The sequence below is a fragment of the Melopsittacus undulatus genome, chromosome 5, assembly GCF_012275295.1.
Source record: "Melopsittacus undulatus isolate bMelUnd1 chromosome 5, bMelUnd1.mat.Z, whole genome shotgun sequence".
Taxonomy (NCBI): domain Eukaryota; kingdom Metazoa; phylum Chordata; class Aves; order Psittaciformes; family Psittaculidae; genus Melopsittacus; species Melopsittacus undulatus.
The window spans coordinates 36030468-36044157 of record NC_047531.1 but is presented as its reverse complement, the minus strand read 5'-3'; the positions used below and the strand labels follow the sequence as shown (position 1 = coordinate 36044157).

Here is a 13690-nt window from a genome sequence, read left to right as displayed (position 1 = left end):
CATGAGATGAAACAAAAAAACCCTAAACCCAACAACTGAAGACATTTCTAAAGGACACTGACCTCAGCCTCAGGAAATTAAACAAGTTACAACAGTCAGTATTAGAAATACAGAATAAACAATGGCAATGCAACTCCCAGCAGAGAATGAGGTGACCATTTGTAGAACTCAGAGGCAGATTTTCCAAAGCCTTACATCCAAGATACACAAAACATTAAGCATCCAGCTCTTGGCTCCGCTACATCTGTGTTGGTTGCTGGAGTGCAACAAAGAAACGTGGCACTTGTGACATACACGGCTTTTGGGCCCTCCTAAAGGAACAAAATGATAAAAAGTGTTTTCATTCCCCTTTTTTCTTCTTTTCATTTGCATGTCATGGCCAGGAGCCAATGGAAACTCACAGACTGCCCCGTAATTCTTTATATTTTCTACAAAATCTAATATTCCATTTAAAAACAGCTCCCCCCAAAAGGCTTTCCCCCCATTTCTGTGGCAGGGGATTGTCTTCTGCTGGGCTGACTTTGCAAGGCAGTGGTTCATATGCAGGGCTACCTCCCAGCCATGTAAAGCACGGGTCAGCCTTTGAAGTGCCAGACATGCAAATGGCACTGCAGTAGGGAGTCTTAAGATAGTCATCATGTCTCCAATTCACATCCCAAATCCACCTCTCTTCAACACAGAGACAGTATGTGCCACTGGATTACAGAAGGACAGTTGTCCAGTGAAAGCAAAGTGGAGGTTTCCAAAGATAAAGCTTCAGATTTTCCTCTGTCCTCCCTAATATGTTTTTGAACAGAACTCAGTGTCTCATTCCCCCTTGCTCTGAAAAAGCTTCCTATAACACCAGTGTTGCAGTTGACAATGTCTCTGGAGAACAGTGCAGTGATTTTTTGGAGGGTTTGGATATAGTGATTAATGCCTTTTTGGGTAATCAATGCTACTCACCTGGATATTATCTGTTATTTTAGACTTAGTGATAGGATCTCTTTTGCCAAGCCATCGCTCAAGAAACATTTTCCACCCAGATTGCTTATGCCAGGAGATAATGAAGTTTTTACTGCTTATGTCTCATTCTAGCCATTATATCTGTTGCAATGACATCCTCCTGTTTGAAGGAGAAGAAGGCCTTTTTGGTAGAGGAGGAAGGCAGCTCTGTGCTTCTTCTCAGTGGTCAGCTACAGTGTCAAGTAGCACTTAATGGCATCTTATAGAGGTGTCTGCACAAATTGGTTCTGTATATCAAGGTAACTGGAGAAGTATCTTTGAACCCTAGAGTTTGCATGAAGTGAAATCCTGGTTCCACTGAGGTTAATGGGAGTTTTGCCACTGAGTTGGGGATTGTCTCCCTTTCTCACCAGCAGGACAGAGAACACCTACCCAAGTCATTGGTACTGTGGAAATGGTAGGTAAACGTAGAATAGTTTGAGTTGGAAGGGACCTTAAAATTCACTCAGTTCCACACCTTTGCTGTGGACAGGGACACCTTCCACTAAAGCAGGTTGTTCAAGCCGTGTCCAACCTGGCCTTGAACACTGCCAGGGATGTATATGATGAAGTGACTCTGTGTAGTAACATTTTCCAGCTTTCCCTTCTCCTTCCTCCTGTGAAATCTGCCCCTACGGTATCAGATCATTGGGATCAGCTACAAATTAGAAAGAAATCTATCAAATCATCAGTACTTAACCCATGCATGTTAATCACAATCTTAACTGTGATAAAAGTAGTTAACTGCATGAGAATTTGTTGTTTCAATATATAACATTTGTGAAAAACAAACTGATTCCAAAACATACCTCTTATTTTAATTACCATGTTTCTATTAAAACTTCCAAACAAGGCTTGCAAGAACTGGATTTTGCAAGATGTTACTTTTGTGCCTTTAAGGTTAATAATCTCTTTGAATTTAGGGAAACTGCTCTTGAATAGCCAGTTACTCACATGATGAAATGTTTGTACAGGATCAGACCCTAAAAAAAGTAAACACTTCTTCCAATGGCCCACTTTTCTGGGCTGTATCTGCTCCCCACATGCTTCCATTTACGTGATGTTTTGCTATTTATAATCAAAAGACCTTGGCAGGGGGACCGTATGTTAAACTTGGAGTTGGCAGAAAAGGAGGATAATAATTGCAATGAAGTATTGTAGTGGAAACAGTACAATGTGTAAGACTTGTTGGTATAATGGTTACACCCTGGCCTGTACAGTCTGTCCATTTATACAGATTTCTCCAGTTGAATGTACAGGTGACTTGTGCTTTCCATTGGAAAAGTTATTTACTTTATAGCATATCTTTCACTGACGTTTGCACTGTTTATGGTGTGTTGCAGAGGTGCAATGTTCTGCTTAGTTGTTCCACTGTGGCTTTTCAAAAAGGATGTGGAAAATTAAGGTAACAAAAGAGTGGGGTAATTTTGCTGCAGCTTGATACATTTTAATGTTTTCCTAGCTTGTATTAATGACAGCAACTAAGTTTATTAAATATATTGCCTTGTCAGAACTCACATCCTGTTTAGGGCAGTTGCTCAGATTGCAGTGATTAAAGGTAAGCAGCAGAAAGCTGGGGACCTGTTTTTTCCATAGCTATAGGATCACACTGTGCTCCCTGTCAGGTCTAGCTGGGCTCTAGAGCCCCAGATTCAGCCTCCAGGCTCAGGTCAAGGGGAGAGAAAACAGTTCTGGGAGAGTGAGAGGAAAGTCCAACAGTTAGGAAGGCAGTGTAGGAATTAGGTGTTCCATGAATTTGTTTGCTCTGTCACACATTACCCAAGTGACCTCAAATAGGATTTAGAGCTGTGTGCAGAAGCTCATTATGGCATCAAAGGTAACTTGGTACATCTAAATTAAAGGGTGTTGTATGTATTGTCTCCCTATAGACTGTAAAGGGGAAAAGGAGATTGTGGCACCTAAATTAGACACATGTGTCTGCAGGTATAAGTGTGGCCTTCATCTCTCCCTACTGCTTGTGCAAGGAGAGAGCAGATACTTGGGACGTGCCGACATCCATCCCGCCTACGCCGAAGAATCACAAAGCTTTGGCAAGGATTGAGCCTCTGAAAATTGTGACCATGACCCCGAGTGTTTATTATGTGCCAGAGAGCGTGAGCCAGATAGTAATTTCCACCCAGGGAAAGGACATGGTTTACAAAGAGCTCAGTTCTCAGACGATGTTGTTTGAAGTGTGAAAAGGGCTTCCTGAAGGGAACTGCTGATGTTTACAACATTAAATCAAACTCTTATCGAGCTTGTCCCTGCACTCTATTTATTTTGGAGCATCACTGATAGAGTATGTGTGTGTGTATATTTATACGCATTCATGTGGGGTATGTGTGTATATATATGTGTGTGTGTATGTATAGAAGAGTTACGATCCTCTGGCATCATCCATTACAGCTAACTCCATGTTTCCTGTCATCAAGCTCAAGTGTATTTCTAAGCACTGTTTGGCCAGCACAACGTTTGAGTTTGCTGCCTTCAGTATGAATGTTCAGAAAATAATGGTGGATGAGGGACCTTGTTGGAGGTTCCTCTCAAAGCTTAGAATTAGTATGGTAATACTAATACGTTGATAAATTGCTGTGATCGTTTTGAACCCAGATAGAAAGTTATAATAAATTAGATACTATGAAATAATATTTGATCATTAGATTAGATGCTTCCCACATGCAGGGCTAGATTTCTTATGGCTATTCATGAAAAATACTCTTCTTAGCTTCAGTGGAAGTATTTGTGACAGAGAGTTGTTAGATTGTGGCTCTCGGTATCCAGTTCTGTGTGTTGAGACACATATATTTACAACTGGATGAAAAAACAGTTTCAACATGAAGTTCCCCAAGCCATTGTTAAGAAGTAGCTGCTTTCACGTGCTGCAAAATGGGAACCCCGAGAGAAAAAACAAGTTCCAGTTGGGCTCATCAATCCTTGCTTGGTTCTAGATGATGCTCAGCATGATAGTGAATCATGCGTTATTCTGATCTGTTTAATTTTAGGTTTGTAGATGTGTGTGGTAGGTAGAAGTAATATTTCTTACTGGCCAACTGGTATAATTGGTAAAAACAAGCTTCCATGCTGACAGTTATCTTCCAAGTTAAGTGGAAAGCCAAGAACTGTTGCTCAGGGTTTGACTAGACATGCATCAGTTTGATCATCTCTGAAACAGGAGGTGGCTGTTTCTCAGGAAAAATGGAGCTGATTCCTGAAGGAGAAGGGTATGTTGTCCAGGAGAGGGAGTTAAAAAGAAAGTTGCTAACTTTTTTTTTGCCCTAAAAGGAAAAGCAAGATGGCTTATAGCCTGTGGACTTGGAGAATTAGAGAAAGGTGGAAGCGTGATCGTGATGTGCTCTAAAAACAGTATCTCTATTAAATTTCATGAATTATCTTCTCAGCATGGGAACTGGAGTTCGTGATTAAATACCTTCAGTATAGATGTGATAATGCTTATGATGCCCACCGTGGGGTAGGTTTGTGTGCCCAAAACCTTATCTCAGTTTTCAAACTCTACCAGTCAATGTATAGAAGATATGACTTATACCTGCTTACCTCCACTTCTCTTGCTTCTGTCCTTAAAGCACCACATCTCCAGCAAAACATCAATGGCAAATGAATGTTAACATTTCTTGTTTTCCTAGAAGCAAAACTACACTATAAACACTATGATACTGCAAGTATTTGATGTAAGTTTCAAGATCCTTCAAGTACAGAATACAGTATAAAAGCACAGTCTTCCTGATACAGCATTGCACCATTAACAGGACGATTCTCCAGAGGTGGCTTGGAGAACAATCCCACAGCCAGCTTGGGCAGCTGGGGCTGTGCTTTAAGCCACAGTTTGTCATACCAGCATGTGTTTGAATGGATCCTGCTGCACTAAATTAGCCCCAACACTGATGTTATTTTGCTCTTATTAAAAACTAGCATCTGCAAGGTGCTAACGCTGCTGAAGAGATATTAGATGTAGGATGGTCCCCACCACTGTAGCATCTGAAGGCTTCACAGAGTGTTTGTCCATCTCGTTCTTAAGTTAACAAGTACTGTCCTGCCTATTTGGGAAACACCAAGATTTTTTTTCTGGGATTATGAAAATTGCATAGTGAACATAGAGTTAGTGGAGGAAGAATCATAGAATCATAGAATAATTAGGGTTGGAAAGGACCTGAAGATGGTGAACCACTGGGACCAGCAGTTTCTTATAGAAACCATCAGCATTTCAGAAAATGATCCCTAAAACATCTAGCGTGTATTTGAGCTACACGCCCAGTGAAAAGTTTCATATAGCAAAAATGCATTTGCAAGTATGGAGACTGACAGGAAAGATCATCTGGAAGAGCTTGCAAGGGTATCATGCCCCAAGAACTTGTTCTGTCCCTGTTTCCAAAATAGAATTTGACAAGTGGGAAACTTGATCTGTGCTTTTACAGCTTGTTAACCAACTTGTTCATAAAGCCAAATGCTTCATTGGCTTTGGAGGGAAAATGTTCTTTGCAAATGTAAGTAAATTTTCTCTTTGCAGTTGGTCTGTTTGATCAGTTACTAAATGGATGCTCTATCTTGTAGCTATGCACATATTAAGTGTCTTAGTTTTCATCTGCAGGTCCGTAGTAGGTCAGTGCTCTCAGATGGTATGTGCTGAAGGCACCTGCCTTCACTGAGGAGCTGTTCTTGGGCAGAGCATAGTGTTCATGGCATTTTGGACTAGCAGTCTGCATTCACACTGGGAAACCCTGCTAGGGCCTGTCTGCAGTGAACATGATGCTTAACCTAGACACTGCCTCACAAGATTTTATCTGTCTGCCTCCAGTGGGAAATCCAGACCAATTTACCTTACTGTCAGTTAGAGAGGAGATCAGAAGGAATCCTTTTTGAAGCAAGAACTGAAGAGCTTCCAATTTTCTGTCAAACACCTCCTCATCTCCATCAACAGCATTGGGACCCAAGAGAGAATGTCAAGTGCCATTTAGGAGCCATGCTTTGCTCATGGTACCAGTTCTTCTGTCTGCTTGACATAGAGGTTATGTAGCAGTGGTTGTTAGACAAACAGTTGGAGGTGGGCTACCCTGAATGAGAAACCTTGCTCCTTCCTGCCCACAAACCTGGAGGCTCCAGTACTCTTGAATAACTCAACACTCAGTTGCAGCAGGATAGGGTTAGTGGCTTTCCATTGTTGGGAGATAGCAGTTTAGTCCCCCTTCTTCCCACAGTAAGTAGTTCCTCTCATCTCTCTGACATCCTGGGTGAGTTTTGCCAGCAGGAAGGAGGAGAGCAATTTGAGAAGACTGGTCCCAGAGACCACTTGTTAGATGTGCCATTGACACAAAGGTAGAAAAAGCTGCATGTCCTTTGAAGAACAGGGTTATAGTTTGCAATTATCTTCACAAAATGAGAGGAATGTCTCCAGTTCAGGGGACACATAAATGGAAATGGTAGGCTGTGGTATGCAAGCAAAGTTTCATCTTTGAAGAAACACAAAGAAATGCTGCCATTCTGCTGCCTTAGTTGGAAAACAATGAACAGTTTAGGTACTGCCCTCTAAGGAAGATGTAGACTAGCTGGAGAAAGTCCAGAGGAGCTCAGTAGATCAGAGGATTAGGAAATATGAGTTATGAAGAAACAGTGAAAGACCCAGTTTGTTTAGTCTAGAGAAGAGAAGACGGACAGAAGACATGATAACAGTCTTCAAATATGTGAAAGGATGCTTCAAAGACAAAGAATAAACTATTTTCCATGTCTTCTGGGAGACAGTGGGGCACTGGAATCGGTTGCCTGAGGAGTCTCTGTTTTTTGGAGATCTTCAAGGACTAGTTAGGCAAATATTTCTCAGAATTATTTTGACAGAGCTGGGGGGAGACGGGAAGAACGAGGTAACCACTGTGCCCCCCACATCTTCTGATTATTTTATTGGAGGTCCCCAGGCTGGGAAACTCTGTTCTTCATGGATTATTCCATTTCTTATACTTTTTTATTGCTAATGGACATTGGTTTTCTACACTGTGGCTAAAAAATTGATTTCTGAAAACATCAGAAATACAACATAGAATATAATCTTTATTACTGGCATCACCCAAGTTAGGTAGCAAAATCAGTTCACTATGATGCTTACTCTTCCAACAAATCTCATGCCTTGAGGAGTTAAATGAAACAATAAAATTCCCTTGAAATAATCATGTTAGTGGAGATTTGAATGTGTCTGTATCTGTTAAAGAAACTATATGGTATCTGTCAAGTTTTTAGGTTAAATGTTGTTCACCTTCAGCTATTTGTGCAGCCTGTGCTGCTGCTGTAGTGACCGACCATGTATCTGCTTTACTGTAAATCTACATCAGTCATGATGAATGGCTATGTATATTGCAGGGTGGCAGGAAAATCTCCAGTGCAAACAGAAATCAGACAGGTTGGAGTGGCTCTGGAAGCTGCTGCATGGCTGAGGCTAAAAGTAGTCCCAGCCTGTTGATGTTAAATCCTCAGATGTAAAGAAAAAACCAGAATGTTTTCATCTAGGGCTGTAATGGTGACAGAAAGCAGCCAAGCACCAACAGAATAAGGTTGTACCTCTTTGTAGCTGCCAGACCTACAAGCCTTATCTACATTTGCTTTTATTGCCCCAGATTTTCCACCACTGCTGCCAGCAGAGACAGTGGTGGGAAGTTTGAGCCCTCATGTGAATGAAATCATCAACCCTGAAGGAGAAATCACACCTACGGCCGGCCTTCTCAGTTGAGGAGAAGAAAAAGAAAGAGAACAAAATATGCCTCACAGTTTGTCTGCTCTGTTCATTTCAGGATTGCTGGGGATACAGCGCTCAACAAAAACATCCATGAGTCAGTCAGCGCTCAGATCCGGAAGAACTTTGCAAAAAGTAAATGGAGAGTAAGTAACATATCCTCAGGAATGACACTTAAACACACAACTCTGCTAATGCAGCAGCCATACAACCACCCCTTCAGCATGCTAGTGTGTTTGTGGCCCAAAATTTTGGTCAAAATACTCGGTCCAGACTTAAGTTGCATGGTCCTAAAGGGGATAAGAAAGATGGGGAGAGACTTTTTAGCAGGGTTTGTTGTGATAGGATGAGGGGTGATGGTTTTAAACTGAAAGAGGGGAGATTCAAATTGGATGTGAGGAAGAAATTCTTTGCAATGAGGGTGGTAAAACTCTGGGACAGGTTGCCCGGAGAGGTGGTGGATGCACCATCCCTGAGAAATTCAAGGTCATGCTGGATGTGGTTCTGGGCAACCTGCTCTAGTTGAAGATGTCCATGATCATTGCAGAGGTGTTGGACTGGATGGCCATTGAAGGTTCCTTCCAAACTAAACTGTTCTATGATCCTATATAAAGACAATGAGATAATGGGGCTGCTAAAGCACTCATGGTTATATGTGGAGTTGGGGTCAGCACCATAGGACACATGAAGCAATGCAGATCCCCCATGTGTTGCTGCTGCACAGACTTTCCTTGTTGGCAGCAGCATCCCAATTGAGTGCTAGAAGGGACAACAGGGAGCAGGACCAGAACAGAAATGTATACGGTTTGATATTGTTGTTTCTAGCTTAGAAACTAGAAATCGGGAGAAGTTTAAAAGGTAGAATCATAGAATCACAGATTGGTTTGGGTTGGAGGGGACCTTAACGCTCTTCCAGTTCCAACCCTGCTACAGGCAGAGACACCTTCCACTAGAGCAGGTTTCTCTTGAACAGCCTGGAATGTTGCCAGGGATGGGGCAGCCACAGTTTCTCTGGGCACCCTGTGCCAGCGCCTCAGCACCATCACAGGGAAGAACTTCCTAATATCTAATCTAAATCTTCACTCTGTCAGGTTAGAGCCATTCCTCCTTGTCCTGTCCCTGCATGCCCTTGTAAAAAGTCGCTCTCCAGGTTTCTTGTAGGCCCCCTTTAGGAACTGGAATACTGTTACAAGGTCTCCCTGGATCCTTCTCTTCTTCAGACTGATGAAGCCCAGCTCTCAGCCTGTCTGCAGGGCAGAGCTGCTTCAGCATTCAGAGCATCTTCATGGCCCCCTCAAACAGGCCCATATCCCTCTTGTGTTGGGGGTCTTAAAGCTGAACACCAGGGGAAGAATAATCAGATGATGTGCTGATTCTCTTCTGACAGCCCTGATCAGCCAGCAGAGGAACAGAAGCGGCCCTTCCACTTCCCATGTTGTTATCCTTTCTCTTTTGTTCTGTTCTCCCCAGCAAGCATTTAACGCCACAGCCGTCGTGCGGCACATGAGGCGGTTACATCTCGGCAGCAGCCTGGACAGTGCCAGCGCCAGCGTCTCCAGCACCCTCAGCCTCGCCGCACCGCTTCCCGATGCAGCCACAAGGAAAGATTGTGAGTAACCAACATCCCAGAAAAACTCCCAAGGAAATACACAGGATACCCATTTTCCCCCTTTGACCCCCCAGGCTGCAGTCCTCACTGCCAGTTGGTTTGGCTTTGTGCAAGCAGGTGTTCAAATCAGGCCTGAAAGGGAATGGGGGCCTTCAATTTTAGCTGGCCAGAAGTTTATGCACTAAAAAAATACAAGGTTTTAGCTGCTTTTAGTTTTTAGAGAAAAACACTGTTTCTTATGAAGAAAAAATGCTTTCACTTGGGAAAAAGACCCAGAAAAAGAAGTTCTGTATTTGTCTGAAAACTGAAAAAGTTTACTCAAACTGTTTATGGTTGAGTTTCCAGTATTATGATAAGACATTTTTTTGTAAAAAATTGGCTTATTTTCCATTTCTGTTTACTATGGAGGAGACTGATCCTGCCAGGCTGACCCAGCTCCTGTATGAAAAAGCTCATTTGTCTGAGCGGGACTCAGGCTCTGTACACCACAACGGGACTTGGCCTCCTGCCTTGTTTGTTATGTGCTGTAGTTGAGATGAGCAAGCTGCCCGATGGACTCAGATGCTTGGGATATATGTTTTTTTTCTGGATGCCAGGGAAGGAGACATAAGGGATCATATGGAAAATAGAAATATGTCTTTTGCAATGAAGCCTGTATAATCTCTGGCTTCTGAGCATTTCTTTTATTTCCTTCCATCCATCCATAGATATTTTTGTATCAAGAAATGGAGTGATGTGGACTTTACAATTAGAGGAGATTATTTTAAGGTGCAGCAACAAAAAGGAATGCTAATGGCTTATGGAGCTGGAAGTCAGTACTTGCTTCACTGGGGACTGAAGTGGTCATTTCTTTACTACACCGTGCACTGTTCTGGAGCTGAAAGCACCTACTATTTGGAAGGAGTTTGGATAGTGCTTCCTGTTCCCCGCCTTTTGCCAATCTCTGCTCCTTGATGAGGACATGCCATCAGCTGCAGTCCCCACAGCTCTTTATGGAAGCTGTGGTTTCTCTTCCTATCATGGGTACAGTTGGGGTGGAATCTGCCTTCTGGGTGCTGCACAAGATGTTTTTGCCAGCCTGTGCTGAAGCTGAACCAGAGGAGAGCCACTTCCCTCTGCATCCTGGGAATTCATGCTCAGTGGCAAATCCTACAGCTGCTGCCAAAAAAGCATCACTATGCTCTTGGCACACATCTGGCACCTGCAAAGGAGTGATGCAGTGCTGACCAGCCACAAAGCACTTCCAACCATGCACTGGCAGTGCAGCAATGTAGAAAACCCTTTACAGAAGAGAAACATGACTCTATTTTAGTTCCTGCTGCAATATGGCTAAGCTGGACCCCAATTAGGTCTAGAGCATCTGGTTACATGCTTTGCTGTTAGACTAGTGGGTGATTAATCTCCATCCCTCCATTTGATTAATCTCAAATGGTGTTAATTATAGCAGTGAGTAGTATGAAGAGTAATGGAAAAACATCTGTGAACAAGAAGGGCAAGAACAGGACAAAGTGTGTTGAACCACTACAGAATCCAGCAGGTCTCTGTACAGAAGCCAACTGTATTTTGCATTGATGGAGACATCAGCAAGCATAGAAAGTATAAAATCAATGTGTTAAGATTTCTCATGTCAGAAACGTAAGGCAGAAAAGTATTGAAAGATTTCCAAGCATCCCAGGTTAAGACCAGCTTAGCAGACAATACAGAAGAGCTTCCCTTCCTCAGAGTCATCAGTTAGAGTTAGGAGATGCTGAAGACTTAGAGAACTAGTGGGAGAGCTAGCAGCAAATACAGGAGTGACATTAAGGTGCAGCTGACATATCAAATGCACTCCACCAAATACCTCCTGCTGAGAGGATTCTGAGGTCTCTGTCCTGCCTCTTTCTTTCTTAGTGGTTTTCTCCGGGGACAGATTTCTTGCACAAGATAGATCCCATGTGGCAAGTTACACAAAACAGCTGTGCCACCATTACAAAATATAATGCTGCCTGATGTTATTAATAGGCATTTAATGAGCTCTCCAAATCATTTCAGATGCAGTAATTTCACATCATTGAAGACAATTAAATACAGCTTTTGCCTGAGAGTAGGTTATGTCAGGCGGCATCCTAATTCTGTTCTCTGTATTAGGGCAAAGCAAAGATTATGCATTAGGCTGGATTATGCTACCTGTCAAGAAAGTCTAAGTGAATCAGTCAGGAATTCTCAAGTGTATTTGCCTTATTCTCTGCCTGTGCTTGGTTTATACTGTTAAGACATGATTGGACTGGCTAGGTTAATTACAGGACCTAGATCTCTGTATTTTTAGGGTAATAGATAAATTGCAATGTGAAGCCAAGTTGTCAAATGTCAAAACTGCTGGGAAGCAGGATGTTTGTGAGTGTAGGTACCACGGAGTCAGCCCTGAGGTTGAAATGCAACCTTGAAGCGTGGAAAAGTAGTTAAAAGTCATAACAAGCATCAAAAAATCATAAGTAGTCAAGGGGTCATATCAAACTCCAATCCAAGAATATATTAATGTACTTTTCATCTGCCCTTTATTCACTAGGAAAAATGAACTGTAGTTCTAATCACTGTGAGCCTGCATCTTATCAGAGCAAGGTGACTGTGCCAAGTCCCCCATTCAGCAGCTTTCCTTGCACCAGAGCTACCTTTGCACATCAGTGCCTTGAAGGCTGCCAAACTGCATGAAGAGCTGCATGTGCTAGCAAGGTCTAAGGATCATCTCTGTGGGGTCTCTACAGCTGCTGGGAGAGGGGCAGCTCACCTGCAGAAAGCTCTAGTAATGATGTATTTTATTTCTCTTCATTAACGCTGACGTGCTGGAGTGGCAGGATCTTGAATCTGTTATTCAAAACCCGGCCTACGTTGGGTTTTCAGGGGTTATGTTTTGGAGGGGTTTGGTTTGTAGAGCTGTGGTGACGGGTCCACAGGAAGCAGACACTTTCTATAAATGTTTATTTTTTGCTAAAATCCCTTCTTTTCATAGAAAAATATCTGTAAGAAGTCTTTGATGAGTTCAAAAGGAGCTGCCTGAGTAAATTATGAGTCCAGATACTCAACCTACATCAACCTACATCTCTTAGCTGGAAATCCTGGAGAAATACCAGCAAAACCTGGAGCAACATAAGCTGTTGCTAGAATAATGCCCAGGTCCCACAGATTTACATTCCTTTTAGGTTTACTGGAACACAGCAGTGAATTTGACCCACTGTACCTTTGTATCAGCAGTTTTCCACAATGCCTGGGGAATTTTCCTTAGTCCAGGTGCACAGTCTGTTTGTCTAGCTAGATGGCCATGATGAGAAGTTCAATCATCTTTAGCAGGCCCACAGGGAGAATTATTCTAAGCGCTACAATGCCGGAGAGATTGCTGAATCCCACAGCTCTGTCTTCAGCCCCAGAAATGTGGAATCAGTCTGGATGAACGCGTACCAAAGCTGGACATGTATTCATTGCGACATGCATATAACTGCTGGTGGTGACAGTAGGCGAATACCCATTGGGCTAGGAGGGCAGAAGATGCCCCATGGATGTACCCAGCCAAGCCATCGCTGCTGGAAGAGCAGGAGCACCATCTCCAGCTGCAGTCCCTTCCGCTCTGTAGTGTGCTACAAAAGAAACTCAGCTTTCCCACCTCCAACCATAACATTTCTAACTGTGTTTCTGGCTTTCCTTTTAGGTATGTCTCCATCCACTCTCTGTAGTTTTGTTTCATCTGCTTCTTCAGGCGTTTCTGCGGTAGGAGGGGACCGGAGACCCAGACCCACCACAGTGACCACAGTGCACACAGGGAGCAAGTGAGAGCCGGGGCGGCAAGGAGCGGGCAGGCAGCGGGACTGGCAGGGTGCCCCTGCACATCCCACCCTGAGGTGCTCACTCGGCGAAGGACTAGAAGAAAGAAGATTTTTTATGGCCATATTTTATACTGCAAATTCTGAAATGTTTCATTTATCACAAACTGCGATGACTCCAGGGGGAACGGATCTAACAGTCTCTGGTGCTGTACATATATATACATATATATATATAAATATATATATGTGAGTCTAGCGATGTTCTAACCAATGAACACTCATTCTTCTCCCCAATGATTTACTCTTTTTCTCAGTGTAGGTAACAGTATATGTTGTATTTTTTTCCATTAACTACAAACATCTCAACTGGATTATTTAAATAGAGATACTTTTCTGAGCATTATATATATATTTTTTCTTTTAAAAAGTACTTCCAGTAATGTCCCTCCTTCCACTTTGCTGGAGGATAGGCTATTTCTGTAGGTAGGAATTGACGTTACCTTTGCAACATGAGAGGATTTCAATGGTATGCCATTTCTTGCTCCTCAAATTGGGCTGTAAGTCTGTCTGGCT

At 42.8% G+C, this 13690-nt stretch overlaps 1 protein-coding gene across 1 annotated transcript in view; it reads left to right on the top strand.

The window, feature by feature from the left end:
* CAMK1D (calcium/calmodulin dependent protein kinase ID) overlaps positions 1-13450 on the top strand; it is a 217161-nt gene extending 203711 nt beyond the window's left edge. Inside the window, exons 9-11 of the mRNA XM_005143332.3 lie at positions 7773-7860; positions 9185-9323; positions 13003-13450. Of these exons, the coding sequence (XP_005143389.1) occupies positions 7773-7860; positions 9185-9323; positions 13003-13124 (349 nt within the window). The 3' untranslated portion in view covers positions 13125-13450. The remainder of the gene's footprint in view (positions 1-7772; positions 7861-9184; positions 9324-13002) is intronic.
* The last annotated feature ends 240 nt before the right edge of the window (positions 13451-13690 follow it).